A 17,020-nucleotide genomic window follows, 5' to 3' on the forward strand; every position below is an offset into this window, starting at 1 on the left:
GTACTTTGAAATTACAAAATTACAATTATTGGAATTAATAATTAATTATTTTAAAGGGGGCCCGGATGATTTGAAGTCATTACTTACAATTTTATGATACATTTTATAAATGAGACTATGAAAATAACCATAATAAATTTAACATTAATTGTTCTGATTGGTGCTGGAGTACATATTCATCATGACCCATAGCGGACTGTTCATTGGGGCAGCATAATTAGGAGGTTCTGTGCTTCAATCTCCGAAGGATCGGCGTAAATTTGGTAGACTAAGTCTTGAAAGGAAACTTTACCCGAGTCTTGAACGCATCCTGAACCAAGTCTTGAACCCCACTGGAACCAAAAGGGAATCCAGTGGTCAAGAATAGTAAACTAATTAAGTTAGGGCAAAAGGATAATGGTAAGGCAACAATAGTCAAACAGGACGTTGACTTTTCCACTTACCGATCTGGGGTTGGAGTGAATTGAAGTGAAGTGAAGTGAAGTCAATCCCCGAGGGGAGGCGGCGCGGGTGGTCGTGGTGAACCATCGCGAGACATTATACGAAATTACTACTTGGCTAAACTAATGGAAAATAGCCAACCAGAAGAAACAAAAAATAAACGTTAGGGAACACTCCCGAACTTGAGAGATCAGATATCTTAACTAGGTTGCGGCGGCAGAATATGTAAAAGGCGTGACCGATGAAGTTCCGGCGCGAGACGCTATCGTGGTGACCGCCGAAGGAAGAATCTCCCTCTCTTCCAGGTGACATGTGATTAAGTTCGAAGGAAGGGCCCGGAGTTTTAGGGAGTGGGAGAAATGGCCTCTGATTGGTTAGAATAAGCCCGGCGGAGTACTTGCTCTGCTCTCCAAAAAAAGTTATGAAGAGGGCTAATTGCCTAACTTAAAGGGGCCTCAGAGGTGCAAAGCAGAGCACTCTGTTGGGGACAACAGGAACCGATTCTGTGTTGGTACACAAGAGTCGGGGGGGGGGGAGATGTGTAACTAGCGAAAGCTTGTACCCTATGGAGCCTACTGGTGAGAGCTCTGTCGGGGAGGAAAGGAACTTAGATTAAGTTGAGTCGCGACTGCCAGAGCGCTCGCTCCGATGCCTAAAGAAGGTAATTTAGTTCGCCGTGCCGCCGGGAGATGGCGTAAGCTGTCCGTTTGCTGGCCTGGGGCCTGTTATAGAGACCGGGAGGTAGTTTATCCAGATGGAAGGATCTGGAATGTATAGACGGGTGAAAGGAGGGGGGGGGGTGGTAATGCTGTGTAGTGGGAACGGCTGCCTGCAGGACTCCCGAGGCGTGTCGGGACCGACCGTAACCTGTGCCGGTGAACCTGACAAAAGTTGCTTCGGTGAACTGTAGCTTGAGCTACGGGTGTGCCTAAGAGAGCTTACGGAAGCTAAGGTAGCATGTGGCAGGATGTGCACGGGGCACTGAATGGGCGCGAAATTTCACTCGTGTACATGCAGAGGAGCAAGGAGACATTATGCGCCTGCTTAATCAAGACCTGAGAGATGTGGGAGCCCGTGGATGAAACAGCCGGAGACAAAATTAAGTAGGAGAGTTCAATACTGGGATAAAATTTTGATAGGCTGTAACATTCTACAGAAAAAATACCTAAAATATTTATTTAAATTATGCTAAGTCTAAAGATGAGCCAGGAGAATATGAACATTTATGGCTCAATGTTTAACGTCAAGCTAAACTTCAAGATCAATTTTAAAGGTGAAGGTAAATGTTCGAGGTCAAGATCTCAGGTCTACGTCAAGGCCAAGGTCATCCTTATGGCCGCCGTGAAGTCACATTCCACAAACTGAACCCTGGCAGCTGCACCATTAGCCGAAGCCAGGGCTCGGAGCCCCGTTTGTACACTACCTGTTCTTATATTTTTATTTTCTGGTCCTTACAAATGGCCACAACGAAATTTTTCGTGGTGTGTAATTTACTCAGCTTAAATTAATCTTTTCGATTGTGATAATAATGCACTATTAAAGAAAATTTTTTGAAAAGTATAATTAGGTATAAATATATCTTTTGATAAAATAATTGCGATTTTTAAACATGGAAATTTGGTTTAATGAGGCACTAGGCCAGCCACATATTAGTTTGGGATTATTTTACAATCTTTACATTAACTTTTGAGAAAATGATTTCAATACTATTCGTGAAATTATTCCTATGACTAAAGTAGTGACAAAACAATCGATATATTAAAACATAAATTATTTTAAAAAAACATTAATATTAAATATTATTAACTATTTTACAAATTACGAACTTTTTAATATAATAAAAATTGCCCATATACATTTAAAATTTTACTTTACACCATATACCTATTTAAATTCTCTAAATGCTATACATTGCATAGTTATTAATTGAATCTCTCATTAACCTAAACCTATTGATTTTATTTGTAAGTATATTTTTAAAAACCATATATCTTTGAATATCTCTTCCACTCCCATAAAATAAAATGCATAGTGTGAACATATGAATCAATGTAAAAATAAAAACTATTTCCTAAAATTTCATAACAATTGAAAATATATTCTCTTACTGAATCTACAGTTTATAAATATCTCCTAAAATATTCAGTACCCATACATTCTTACAATCAATAACAGTTATCACATATAGTTGGGACATGCATGATACAGATTCAATATTTCTGTATATTAGTTATTTGTCAGAGTAAACATTAAAAGATGACACCCTTTCAAAGCTTGGAGAACAACATGGAAAACTATATTGCGTTTGAGTCTCTCAAACTTCAACCGACCAAATAGCTTCAACGACATAATATTATACACACTAACTTACACTTAATTTTTCATTGTATAGTATAAACACAAGTTACACAGAAAATACATTTTATGTAAAATTTCACAGTGGGTTAAATTCTTGACGGTTAGTCAGAGAAATTATCTAATTTCATCCAAATATATATCATATTAAAACAAGAACCTAGTTTTGATACAATGCATATTACCACTTCAGGTGAAGTGGAAATTTATTCTTTGGCGTGTTTATACATAGATTTTCAAAACAGCGAGATACTCCTAAGACTTACAACTGAATGGAAAGAAAGGGAAGCTGTAGAAGCGTCCCTGAGAACGCTCACGGCATCTGGACCGAGAGATCGCCCTGCGTGCCTCGGGCTGGCTCGGGCCAAGCCGACGGCTGCACTGACTTGATCTGTTCGGTGACGGGTATGTTGCCGGCGGCGAGGCCAGACTCGCCGACGACGAAGGGCTCGCTGGGTGGCGTGAGCCCCACGGTTGGACGCCACTCCGCGCCGTGCCGCCGGCCGGCCAACATGCTGGACAGCGCGAGTGTGACGAGCAGCACCAGGCCACCACAGCAGAACACGGTAAGCCCGGCCAGGCGACACAGCTCCAGGCGGTGGTTGAAGGCGATGGCCCAGCGGTCCAGGATCTCCAGGTTGTCCTGGTACCCCACAACCATATCGCGTGGTGGCGTCAGATAGCCCACGAGCAGAGCGATCACTCCCACCAGTAGCAGGTTCACGCCGCTCCACACGCCTGCGCGGAACCAGAATCCTCTGCAGCAGCGCTGGTGTCGCTGCTCCTTGTCGGGGTCCATCAGGTACTCGAAGTCGTCGTCCTGCAAGCAACCCCTCGCGATGTCTTACAGCGAAACAATACAGGAACTGGGGATGGAATACATTACAAAGCCTGTAGCAGGGTCTCTCTAAAATACTTAGTTTATAGTATTAAGTTCACCAAATATCAACTGTACTAATTGTAAATATGTTAGCATTACGGTTGTTAGTTTTTAAGTGGCGTCACTGTAGTTGATAAGATTGTAACAATGAGTTATCATTCGACCTATTACATGTATGTTGATGAGTACTATATTACCCCCACTCCCCCTTAAGACACTTTAAACCTAGCGCAAGCAGTCCAAAACACCCTCTCATCCTTTATTGCGGCCCTTTCGAGTACTACCACAGTCCTTTTAAATCTCTGTTTCGTGCCATGCACAACATCTATTTTTCCTAATAGGAACTATCACTGTTGCCATCTTGTGTTTTTTTATTATTTGCCTTTTCTCTCAGGGCTTTCAGTTAAGCTCGTCCTTTATTCTCACCAATGAGTCTTTGTTCAACATTCGGTCCATCTTGATTTACAGCTACAAGCTGTTCGGGTACAAGATTTTGAAACTTTGAATCTTACCATAGTCATCGGGATGTAGTCCAGCCACTTCAGGGAATATTACATATTTTGTTTGTTGTGTTATCTGCTTTGTATTCTGTATGACATGTAGAAAATTTGCGTCTTCTGCTCTTGTTACCTTTTCATCATTGCGTTTCCTTTACTTTTGTCGGGTTCAACTTCCACCCTTTTCAAATATTCACAATTTCAAATGCCCATATGTTCAACAATCTACATTTTGGAGTCTTTCCCTCCCAATAATGGTTTCGTCTCCACCGTCTGGGGCAATTTGTGTAGTTGCCACAAGCTCCCACAAGTTCGTGATATATCTGCCATTTCACCATATATAATGTGTCCAAAGGATCTCCGGACTTAAAAAAAAATATAAAGGAAAAGTCCTTAATCAAAAATTATATCACAAAATTTTCATAGCTTAAAATTAGTTTGTAAAATGCTCAAAATGTTTGTTTCTTTACAGCTTTACCAGGTGCCAGTAATACTGTAACCATTATGTTTGAAATGTTCTTTAACCTCACGTTTTCTTTGAATTTGTTATTTCTTGGAAACTATTTGAAGCCAACGAATAACCAGAAAAAAAACTTTTATATTACTATATTCATTTCCTTTTTGCAATCAACGATTCACAAGAAGAGACAATTTAAAAAATGTCAAAGGTTACAAAATTTTAAAAACCATACAGTGCTTACACCTCTGTGGTCTTCTAAGCTGTGTCTTATACTTTTCTCCCAGTACTACATCCTGTATAAATAATGTTCAGTGAAAGAAGCACTGTAGGCGTCATTATGAAAATTTTGAGTAAAGCCTGTACGTGATGTATTAGATATCTATTCAGTTACAATTGGTTAGTATGGCAAGACTCTAAATAAGAATTGCGTGTATGTTAAACTGATGCCAACAACGTGGCTCCAAGCCTGGGCTTCTGGCTGTGGTGCTTGGTGTCGATCGCCATCTATGATTGTGACGTCACCGCGGCATTCTTGGATGACCTCGACCTTGACCTTTAAACTTGACCTTGACCCCAGAAATCATCTTGGATCCACTATCTTGGGTCCACCAATTTGTTTTTTTAGAACTTTCCGCCATCTTAAACCCCATTTCCTAACATTTAAATTTTCGTTACGACTGCCATCTTGTAAATCCTTATGGTTATCCAAAAAATTTGGAAAGGAAATTAAAATTTATAAAATAATTTAATGAATGAAATTTTAATAAAATATTATTTTAAAAACGCACTGATTTCATGGTGTCCTCTGTTTGAACCCTGGTGAGGTAATTCGTTTAGAAATGTCAAAGGATCCTACCTCCATGGCAGTAGTGTATAATAGCGGCTACTGTCACAAGGTTCAGGGTGTAGATTTATGATGGGGTCAATGACCGACCTCTCTGACGTCACGGCAGCCATTTTGGTCTCAAACATTCCTCAAAGTTGACTCAAAATTTTTGTTTTCTTCACCAATAATTCAAAAATTAGGATTTAAAAAATTCTCAAAAGACTTTTGCCTTAGAAAGAGCACATAATCCATATTGTAGCTTAAGCATCCATGTCTACAGCCTACGATAAGACTCTGACGTCATCTAGGATTATGTCGTCACCGTTGCAATTTCCGTTATGGCCACCATCTTGAAAATCTTTATTTATCATTAGATTTATTTATGAAAAAATTCTAAAATTTATAAAAAAATTAATTAATAACATTTTAATAAAAAATTAAATCACCGTTTCACATTTCGTTATGGTCGCCATCTTAGATTCTATAAACATTACTTGATTCATTACGCCCACCATTTTGAATGACTATGTCATCATCGTTACAATTTGTTATGTCCACCATATTGGACTCTAGAACGTTGCAATTTTCGTTATGGCCGCCATTTTGAAAATACATAATTTAAATGCTATAAATAAAAAAAAATAAAAAAAATAAATTAATCAAAATTTAAAAAAAATATACGTAACAAACATACGGCACATAGTCCTCAGTTCGAACCCGGTGGGATCAAAAATATATAAAAAATGGTGACAAATCCATCCTCCATGGAAGCTGCTGGCAGACTATTCTCCCACCACTAATTCCAAGGTATATATATACACATCGCCAGATAGTATGATGTCATGCCCGCCATATTGTTTTCGTTTGCTGGAGGCCAACATATTGTTTATATATACTAGAGTGCGCTACTGTCATATTAGTTTAAGTTTTACCCGCTAGAGTGCAGTAATAATTTGTTATTACTGAGGCGCTCATTATTTCTAAATTGGGATGTCATCATGGATATTTGTAATTATTTAGCTAGAGATTCGGGAAAAATTCAAAAATTCATCAAAAAAAATCACTCGTTAAATAATGATTGTTGCTTTAGATATCCGTCCTTGGTTCGATCCCTGGGCGATGCAAAAAAAATTCATTAAAAATACCACACAAGAGACAGGTTCGAGAAATAAAGCAACTCAAATTCAAATTAAAAAATATTACATTAATTCATCAAACACAAACAAGTCAATTAATGGCGTTTCTCGTTTTCTACTGTCTTCTTAGAAAGTGAAGCGAGTCCTTTGCATGCCTTGACATGTGTTTTAAAGTCAGTTATACATAATAGTTCATTAACCAGTCATGTATATTCAGTAGCTGGGCTCGTAATAGACGGCCAGGCACATCCAGTCGGTGGTTAGTCACATTCAGTCTGGGGCCAGGCATGTTATCAACGGTCAGCCACGTCAAGTAGGTATCAATACGCACCCAGTCGATAGCTAGGATTGTCTATTCAACGTTCAGCTACGTACGTTTATTAGGTGACAAGTCATATCTAGTCGGTAGCCAGACGCATACCGTAGTTGTTGGCTAGACACCTCCAGTCTGTGACCAGACACGTATACTCAGTGGACAGAAATGCACATCCAGTAGGTGACAAGACGTATCCAGTTGGTAGTTAAGCCTTTCTATGCAGTTGCTAGGCATGTAATCAGTGTCCAGGTGCATTCAGTTTGTATCCAACATGCTCACTTATCAGCTAGACATGTCAAGTCAGCAACAAGGCGCAAACAGTTAGTGGCCAAGCATGTATTCGACGGTCAGACACGATCAGTAGGTGTCAATACGCGCCCCGGTCGGTAGCTAGGAATGCCAATTAAACATTCAGGAATGTACATCCATTACGGGGTAAGTCATAACTAGTAAGTAACCGGACGCATCCAGTAGGTAGCTAGGCGCATCCATTAGGTGGTAAAACACATCCAATCAGTAGCCAAAATATATTTATCGTCTATAATCGGTTAACCTTTTTAATCAGTTCATGCAGAAAACAATGTACATAGGCCAAGCGTCTCCGAACCAGGAGATTTCATTCTCCTATATGCGACAATCATTTTAAACATGTCATGTTTAATGTCACGCCAATATATCAGTCGTCTCCGGACCATGAGTTCAATAATGTCTGGAATACATATATTTCTATTCTCATTCATCGAAAAAAAAGAAGCATAGTCATAGAAAAGGAAGCACATTAGTAAAACAATGTTGCACAATAAATGAAAAGTAAGTGTAATCAACGTAAAGGAAAACAATCAGAAGCACAAAAACGATAAAGAAACACAAGCGGAAGCACATTCTGCAAAGAGGAAGCACAATCAACGAATAGAAAGCACATTCGATGTAGAAGAAGCACAATTAACGAAAAGAAAGCACTTTCGTCAAAGAGAAAGCACAATCAATGAAGCGGAAGCACAAATAAATAATGGAAGCACAATCAACGAAAAGGAAGCACATTCGACCAAAAAATAACACAATCGACCAAAAGGAAAATCAAGCGTAAGCACATTCTACGAAATGGAAATACAAGCGGAAACACATTCTACAAAGATGAAAGCACAAACAACGAAAAGAAAGCACAAGCGGAAGCACATTCTACAAAGAATAAGCACAAGTAATGAAACGGAATAACAATAAATTAAATGTAAGCATAATCAACGAAAAGTAAGCACATTCATAAAAGAGAAAGCACAATCAATGAAACCGAATATAAAAAACGAGAAGAACGCACATTTAAACGTGAATTCGCGTAAAAGGAAGCACATCTCAAGAAAAGGAACCACACTTGGACGAAAATTCAACTTGGTAAAATATGTTATCAGAATTAGTTTTTCAATCAATCTCATATCATACTGCAGTCTTGTCTACACACATTTAACGTAAAGAACGCTAATTTTCACATGTATTAAAAGCATTAATATGCCTTTTTTTCGGTAGGATACGATTTAGAATCTACGGTAGATCTGAACTGCTCCAACTCAAACAGTCTTTTGAATTCAACTGATTCAAAGACATTTGGCTACATGACTGCAAGAGTACTTGGATACGAAGCTACACATCTACGAGGCACCAATTGCTGCATCTGTCATCGGCTGAATTTTCACTTTGGCTCCAACTGCACCAACGACATTATGTTATAAGATTACATGGCTACTTGGTTATGTAGCTACAAGTCTACAAGGCTCAAAAACATCAGGATTACGCGACTACGAGTTTACAAGTTTACGTGACTTTGCATCATCGAGTCTACAAGGTTTGAAACTGTGAGGCTACGAGTCTCCAAGGCATCATGACTACGCGACTACGAGTCTGCAAGGTTACGAAACTACGCAAGTACGAGTCTATATAGTATTATTCATATGTAAAAAATGGCTGTAGAAGGAAATAATTTTTGGAAAGCTAATTTTTGGCAGTAAATTTTCTGTAGGGTCTCCTTTATGTTTGGAAAAAATCACCTGAAGTCCGCAATGGGGAACATGCCGCCATCTTGGAAAAATGGCGGACAAAATAGGTTTTTTTTGATTAAACTCGTAAACCGTTGCTTTTACAAGAAAATTAATAGAGAAGTAAAAGAAAGATAATTAAATTTTACATAAAAATGTTTCTATTAAACTTTTCTCTATATTTTACAGTTGAAAAGTTATGGTGAGTTTTCTATGAGTAATGTCATTGAAAACCTTACCTGTCTCATGGTATTTACTCAATCAGCAGTTTGATCTGCTTCCTCCTTTTGGAAACTCCCTTATGTGTTATATGTGTTATTTAATGTCTACAGTTAAACGTACGTTTAAAAATGCAATTTTTTTATTGCTAGTTAATAAGTAAACTGGGCATTGCCTGTTATCAGTGTTTGTGAGAAATTTCATATTTGTGTAAATATGCAACCACTGCTACTTTGCACGTAACATTGTTTCATTTATGTTTCAGGGGGTTTGGTACAGCAATTAACTATAATAGTCAGTGCTGAGCAGTGTACAACAGACATAGCAGAAAATGGATGCATCCAAGAAATGTGTTTTGTGCGGTGAAGATTTGAATAAGTTTCAAACTGTAAATGTCACCAAAGGATTGGATAAAATCAAAGAAATAAGTAAAACTAGAAGTGACTCCATTTCAGACAAAATTGAAAGCTTGAACTCTGTGATAGTACATACGTCTTGTAGAAAACGATATACGGGTCCCCCTAATAGAGAATGCAAGTCATTGGATGAACCACCTGCTGATCTTCTACTTCGGAAGAAAAGTTGTTACTTCAACTTCAAAGAATGTTGCTTGTTTTGTGGGGACCCCATTGATCTGAATAGAAAAAAGAAGCATCCAGAACGATATCCTCGAATATGTCATGTACAGACGTTAAAAAAATTGAATCAATAAGATCGACATGTAAAACAAGGGCTGATAGTTGGGCCAGTATAGTTGCAACCAGAATTAATGTGGAAAATGATCTTGTAGCTTCTGAAGCACAATATCATAAGATATGCTACTCTAAATTTGGAGTTATTGGTTCCAGTATGCCCGGTATCATTGCCGATGAACGAGGAAGACCTTGTGAGAATGATAGAGCTGTGACATTCAGCAAGCTCTGTGATTATCTTGATGACAACGATGAAAGCCAGCACTTTTTATCAGATCTTACGAAAAAAATGCGTGAGCTAAACCAACGAGGGTCATATTTTATTGATAAGTACCTGAAACATAAGTTATCAGAACACTATGGTGAAACAGTTGTTATGTCGCCCAGCCGAAAAATGTTTGGTAATGTCATCTGTTTTCGTCCTTTGGCATCTCATGCTATTACTGACAAATGGCACAAAGGTATAGAAAAAAATGGAATAGATGAAAAGAAAAGAATCTTAGATGCAGCAATTTTAATTATACAAGAAGAAATATTTTCACAGATCAACGATTGTGATACATACCCCTCAGCGAACGACATACAAAAAGGTGGTAGGGATCAAATTGGTCATTTTTTAATGTATCTAATTACTTCAAGGGTTAATGAAACCTAGGAGAGTAAAAGCAGAAGAAAAAAGGTACTAACTGTTGCACATGCAGTCATGTCTGCAGCTCAACCAAATCGTTTTTGTCTGCTTTACAAAAAGGTCTTGCCGTTTATACACACAGACAATTACGATCAAGAAATTTAATCGACTTAATGCATAGCTTGGGTCTATGCGCACCCTACAATGATGTCTTGAAGTATGAATCCTCAGTGACAGTAAATACTCACACATAAATACAGAGAAATGGATTTGTTCAGTTTGTGTTCGATAATGCGGATCATAATACCTGCACTGTCGATGGTTATGGTACATTTCATGTCATGGGAGGTTTTAAGTGTGTGACCCCCAAGTCGGCTGTTAATGATGAACTTCGAATACCTAGGCCAAAGACAATGCCCTCGGCAAAATACACAGGATCTTTTGCTTATATTCCCATTGTCGTGTATGAGAAAGAAAGAAATATTGGTCTCAGACACATGGAAATGAGAGATGTTTTAATTTTGCAGTTGAAACCGGAAAGTGCAAGCATCGTTCTTTGCCTTGATTTATTGTGGATGGCTGGGCCTGTTTGTGAAGTAAATATCTCCCAAACAGGTTGGAGTGGGTTTATGTCAGTAGCTTCAGGAAAATCCCTTGCATTTGAAACATCAACTGTGATGCCTCTTCCATTCATAAATCTAGAAGCAAGTAACATGACCACAATTTATACATGCCTCAGATTTTCTGCTGAAGAGTGCAAATATACTAAATCAAACATGTATTGTTACTTTCGACCAACCTCTTTTCATAAAAGCTATGGATATTGTCGCTGGTGCTGAAGATGATGATATTATTTCTTCTATTGTAGTTCGTTTAGGAGGCTTTCATTTGTTAATGAGCTATATGGGAACCATTGTCAAAATTATGGCAAGCAGTGGCATTGAAGAACTCTGGTAGCAAGTGTTTGCCAAAAACTCTATCATACACATGTTGTCTGGACATGCATATGCCCGGGCTATTCGAGCACACACGCTTACCCGAACTGCATTGCCACTTTTCTGTATGAGCTTTGTTTAAATTAAGGTAAAATTACCAAGGAAAGTACCGACATCTTGAAAAATTTATACATGGATGTATTGGAAAAGCAAGATGATCTGAAACAGGTAGATATACAAAACATTGAGAACATTCTTTGTATAATGAAAGAGACCTTCAATGAGCTTGAAAAGGCAAGTCGCACAGCAAGACTTTGGATACAATATATTCATTAAGTAGAAATTATCCACGACTTTATCAGAGCTGAACGAACTGGGGATTGGAGGCTACACTTATATGCTGTTCAGTGCATGTTGTGTCACCTTCATGCTGCTGGACATGTTCACTATGCGAAATCTGCGCACTTGTACCTCCAAACCATGCTTAAAATTTAATCTGTTCTTCCCTCACACGAATTAGAAAGATTCGTGAAGCTAGGATATTTTACAATTCGAAGATCGGACAAATTTTGGTCTGGTGTTTGGTATGACCTCACTATAGAACAGGTGCTTATGAAAGGAATTAAGACAGCAGGAGGCCTTACACGTGGATGTGGGTTGACAGAAAATGTTCTTGCCCGATGGATTATGCTATGCCAGGAACACTTAAAGCAAGTGAAGCAATGGAGACATTCGCTAGTGTTTCATACATGTCATCTGAGAAACATACAGACTTGTCAAGATCGTGCAAGATCGTGCAAGATTCGTGAAAAAGTTGATGCAAATAAACTTATTGAGACTTCACTCTCCATTCGATCAAATAGACGACCGCCTTGTGTCATTAGCTTCAGGGGTAATTGCAGATAATAGGGTGAATTGCGATAATGTCAAAGAAATAGGCGAAGCTGCAATAAAGAAAGTTGTGGGTAAAAACTTTCAAAGTGTCTCTCTCAAACGCAAAGAATAAGTATTCACTTTTGCAAACATGGGAAAAACTTTGCTGTTCGCAGGAGAACCTGTTGAAGTAAATCCAAATAAACTATTTCACAGGATTGCATGTGTTGTAAAAACCGAACAAGAATTGAAAGAATTTTTGCGCTACGAACTGGCACCTCTCCCACAAGCATTATTTGACAATATTACTCTCCGAAAGGGCACTAAGTCAGAAATGAAACTTGTTATTGAAGTGATGTGTAGTAGCAGCTGTGCATTACCGGAAAATCCCATATTTGTTCTTGATGGTGGTTACCTTCTTCACAGAGTTATCCTATTGATTTAAAAATTTAACAATATGTTATTTCAGGTCATTGTCTGTCTGCTGACAAAACTTCACATATATCAGTCGTACTGTTTAGGCGCGATTAAGGATGAACCTACTAAATGCAGACTTTCGCACTTACTCATTAGCTTAAATTGACTATAACTTTTCAACTGTAAAAGATAGAGAAACTTTGAAAGAAACCCTTTTTATCTCAACTTTAATTATCTTTCTTTTACTTCCCTAGTATTTTATTGTAAAAGCAACGGTTTACGAGATAAATAAGAAAAACCTATTTTATCCGCCATTTTTCCAAGATGGCGGCATGTTCCCCATTGCGGAATTCAGGTGATTTCCTTCCAAAGATAAAGGTGAACATACAGGATCTTTTCCAGCAAAAATTAGCTTTCCAAAAATTACTTCCCTCTAACCACACATTATGACTATACTAATAAGGATATGAGACTGCGAGCCGACAGGACTACGAAGATTCCAGAACACAAGGTTACATGATTGCGAGGTTACAGGACTACGAAGCATCCAGGACCAAAGATATGTGGCTACAAGGCTACTTGGCTTTAACTGTCTTGGACTCTATTCAGCTGCGAAAGTTAATTAATCTAAAGAAAAATAAATTGTTGTAAATAGTCCCAATTCTTGCTATACAGATGATGTCATATGTTGCTTACAGGAAAATATTATTTTAATTTTATGTGGGATGCTTTGAGAATCACTTCTCCTGTGTGTTTGAACGCCCATTGAACGCCTGCCCTCTGCCAACTCCCGCAATAACCAGTCCCCCATAGTCCCTTCCCAGGTCACCAGAGTGCTGATCTAGTCCACTCCATAAGCTCCATGCTGCTAGGAGTCTCCTCGTGTGAGTCGACCTCTACTTGGTTCAGACACACATCAGTAGGTCGCGCTGACATCGGCCGGTACCACCAACTTCGAGATATGGAAATCAGTATTTCTCGACAAGGCCCTCGCTAATTATAGGAACCTTTCGGTCCGGAAGCCGAAGCCTCCCCCCTTTAATTTCTTTAACTTCGCCTTTTAATTACGAGTGGCTGCCGCCCCAAATTCACCGCGCGCCGCAATTATAGACTAGCCACTCCATATCTCCGGCATCAGTACATGTCTCCGTTTGTCATTTAAGATTTAATCAGCTAGAAAAGGAATATGATTCCCACAACTGTAGTGATTAGCCTTAAATCAGTCCATGTAGGTCTACCTCGTAGGAGTAGTCATGTTTTATTCATCATAATTTATTAATTGTTTTATAGAATCATGGAAGCGTCCACGACAACCACGAGTTCGCGAGCCCAGCACCCGGGCTGTCCTGGAAACCATCTTACTTTTTTGGTGAGTTTTGACAACCTTTAAACCCCGACCATCATCCTGATTAGAAGGCATTTTCTGCCGACCTTTACCAACTGTCTGTGAATCAGTCCTGAACATATGTGTTTCGGATCTGTTCATAGACAGGGTCCAAGTACCGGATAGTTTCCATGGACCGGACACATTCCGAGGACCAGATCAGTTTCCAAGGGCCGAATGACTAAGGCCCTCTGACGTCCAGTCAGCTGTTCCACTTCGTCCAGCAATCGTCAAACCACCAGCGTATCAGTTTTTTATAACATTTTAGGACTAGCATTGAATCATGACGTTGAAGAGATCAAAAAGCCAGAAATGTTCCTTTAGGACTTAAATATCCAACATATTGTGCCGTTTCAAGTTTCGGCACTCGTACAATAGTAAAAATATTTTTATTTTCTGTACCTAATAATTATTTTATATTGAGTCTTATAATGTTTACTTGTGTTAAATTACATTTTAAACTTAATTTAGTTTTTTTAATTTTAATTTTATAAATGATATTTACTTTAAATTTTTGTATTATATTCCATTAAGCACATAATTCTATTTTTCGTTTGGCTTCAGTCAAAGCCTTCCATTTCTTCGCCGGATGTTCTGTGCTAGCCTAAGAGTTTTTAGTAACGCCCGCCTGTCCGCCGTGTCCCGGCGTGCTGTCCACGTGATTGTCAGCAGTTGCTTGCAGTTTCTCCTCGCTTCTTCACGTGATTTCATATAAAAAATCTGTACTCTAGACCATTTCTTTTCCTGGATTATTTTTTTTAGTACCGTCCACGCAACCTGGTGGCAGTTCGGTAAGCTTCCGATGCTCCATTGTTTTATAATTACTTACCCGCTTCGTCCGTTGTTCTCGGCATTCGCCAAGATGGCTCCAGTCAGTGATGGTGGTTGATTCATGTACTTATTCCCACCATAGTATTTTTTTAGACATTTCACTTAGGATTTGTAGAAGTGGTGTTTTTATTGGTTTTAAAAGATGACGTGAAGTTCAATGTAAATTTCTTTAGCCTCCTATTTCGGTAAGTCACGAGAAAGCATGAGAGAGAGAGTTTTTTTTGTTGTTGCCTTTTTTTAATTTAATTTTTGTTTCTCTGCAACCTTATGTTGCAGGAGGTTAACGTTTTGGATCCTCTTCAAGTTCTTTACGTTTTGGGTTATTCTTTAACCTACCTTCTAAAATTATGAATTGAATCTACGTCCTGTCGGCCCGGGAAGCACGGTTCTGCGCCGGCTGCTGTACAAGTTTTCGTCTTGAACATGCCACGGATATTTCTCATCTTCAGCTAAGTCCGTTCCTTTTTTTTTAATGAATTTTTATTTTTGCTTGTCGTCCAAACGTTTCGTCACCTAACGCTTACAAAAGAAAAAGACTTTCGTCGCCTAATGTTGGGCAAAAGATTTTAATTACCTAATGTTTCCAAAAAAGGACTTTAATTACTTAAATGAAGTATATTTGTAATATGTTTTGTTTTGTTCCTGAAGGAGTTTTTAATCTTTATTTAAAGTTATAGACTCAATTAGTAAAATCCTAATTATGGATATAACATGATATTTAAATTTATTATAAAAACTAAATAACTAATATAAAGTAATTTTTAACATTATTAGCCTGTAATTTGGGTGCACCCTATGTTTACTATTGATAACAAACATTCCATTTTAATGATAATTTTATGGCTTTTGTTTACCTCTTCAGATGAGTCATTGTTTTTTGTTTAGTTTAAATGTATTTTCTAACTAAATATATCACCACTAATAGATGAAGATACGTATGTTGTCATTTACTAAACTAAGTTACTCTGGACTTACGTAATTATAATTGATGAGGTGTATTCTGTTGTGAGGCTGGTTTATCCTGACACGTTTCCAATCAAGCATTCAACTTACATAAACAAATAATTTTATAATATCAATATTTATTTCATTATAATTTGGTAGCAGTAACAAGTCAAATCAAAATCAACTAATAATAATAAAAACAACCGGTTGTCACAATATTCTGGTAATGCTACTAATGAACATGTTTATTGTTACAATTTTTTTAAAATTGATTTAACTATCCATGAAATTGCCTAATAAGGGCAGGCCTATTCCTTTAATAAGGTAATTTTAAATCAATGTCAATGTTATATATAAATGTTAATCAACTTATAAAATATCATGTGAAAATTATCAAAAGTAAAATAAAAACAGACGAAATCATTATTTTGCCTTCTGAAACCAAAAGATCTACTAGTTACCCCCAGTCATCAAGAGAGACTGAGGAGTGTAAAAAAATGGTAACAGAGTGTGGTTTCAGTTATAGGTAGTGTGTGATTTTGTATGTAAGTAATCTCAGTAATATTACAAAACAATATATATATATATATATATATATATATATATATATATATATATATATATATATATATTTAATGGTCGAATTACATAATTTTTTTGATACGAATTTTAAGCTGGCACCATTCGAATGTAGTGACGTGATTATTTGTAACATTTCCTGTGTAAAATCTCAATGCGAGATTCATCTTAGTTTATTTTAAGACGTCTTTGTACTTCAGCGCGAGAGACAGACAGCTGCCACGACCTCCACGCGAAGTGTTATCGCGTGGCAGTCACATCCGACCATCACCCCTAACTCCTCTCATCGCCTCGCCAGCAGGTGCTTGGCTGTCCCAGTGTTATCTCACCCGTGTGTGCTCACACGCTAACACTTTCCCCCCACACCCGCCTGTCTCTTCAGAGGGCATTTTTCCTTTTATTCTGGCGGGAATTCTACGTCGTATATGTGCGTAATCCATTGAGCATTTAGAATAAGATATATTATAATTTAAGTTAAAACTAACAGTGTTTCTTGCACAGTATGTAAGACTGGAATAAGAGTTACATGTTTCTTTAGAGTTCTTAAAATAAGTTAAAATAAGTTTAATTGTGATTACT

The 17,020-nt window shown here is 37.9% G+C and overlaps 1 protein-coding gene across 1 annotated transcript in view; it reads right to left on the minus strand.

Moving 5' to 3' along the window:
• Positions 1-3,109: 3,109 nt before the first annotated feature.
• The window catches only part of LOC134543156 (uncharacterized), an 872,531-nt gene continuing 858,620 nt past the window's right edge, over positions 3,110-17,020 (minus strand). Inside the window, exon 5 of the mRNA XM_063388061.1 lies at positions 3,110-3,616. Within this exon, the coding sequence (XP_063244131.1) occupies positions 3,110-3,616 (507 nt within the window). The remainder of the gene's footprint in view (positions 3,617-17,020) is intronic.

Source organism: Bacillus rossius, chromosome 1 (genome assembly GCF_032445375.1).
Source record: "Bacillus rossius redtenbacheri isolate Brsri chromosome 1, Brsri_v3, whole genome shotgun sequence".
In the NCBI taxonomy this organism is placed as follows: Eukaryota; Metazoa; Arthropoda; class Insecta; order Phasmatodea; family Bacillidae; genus Bacillus; species Bacillus rossius.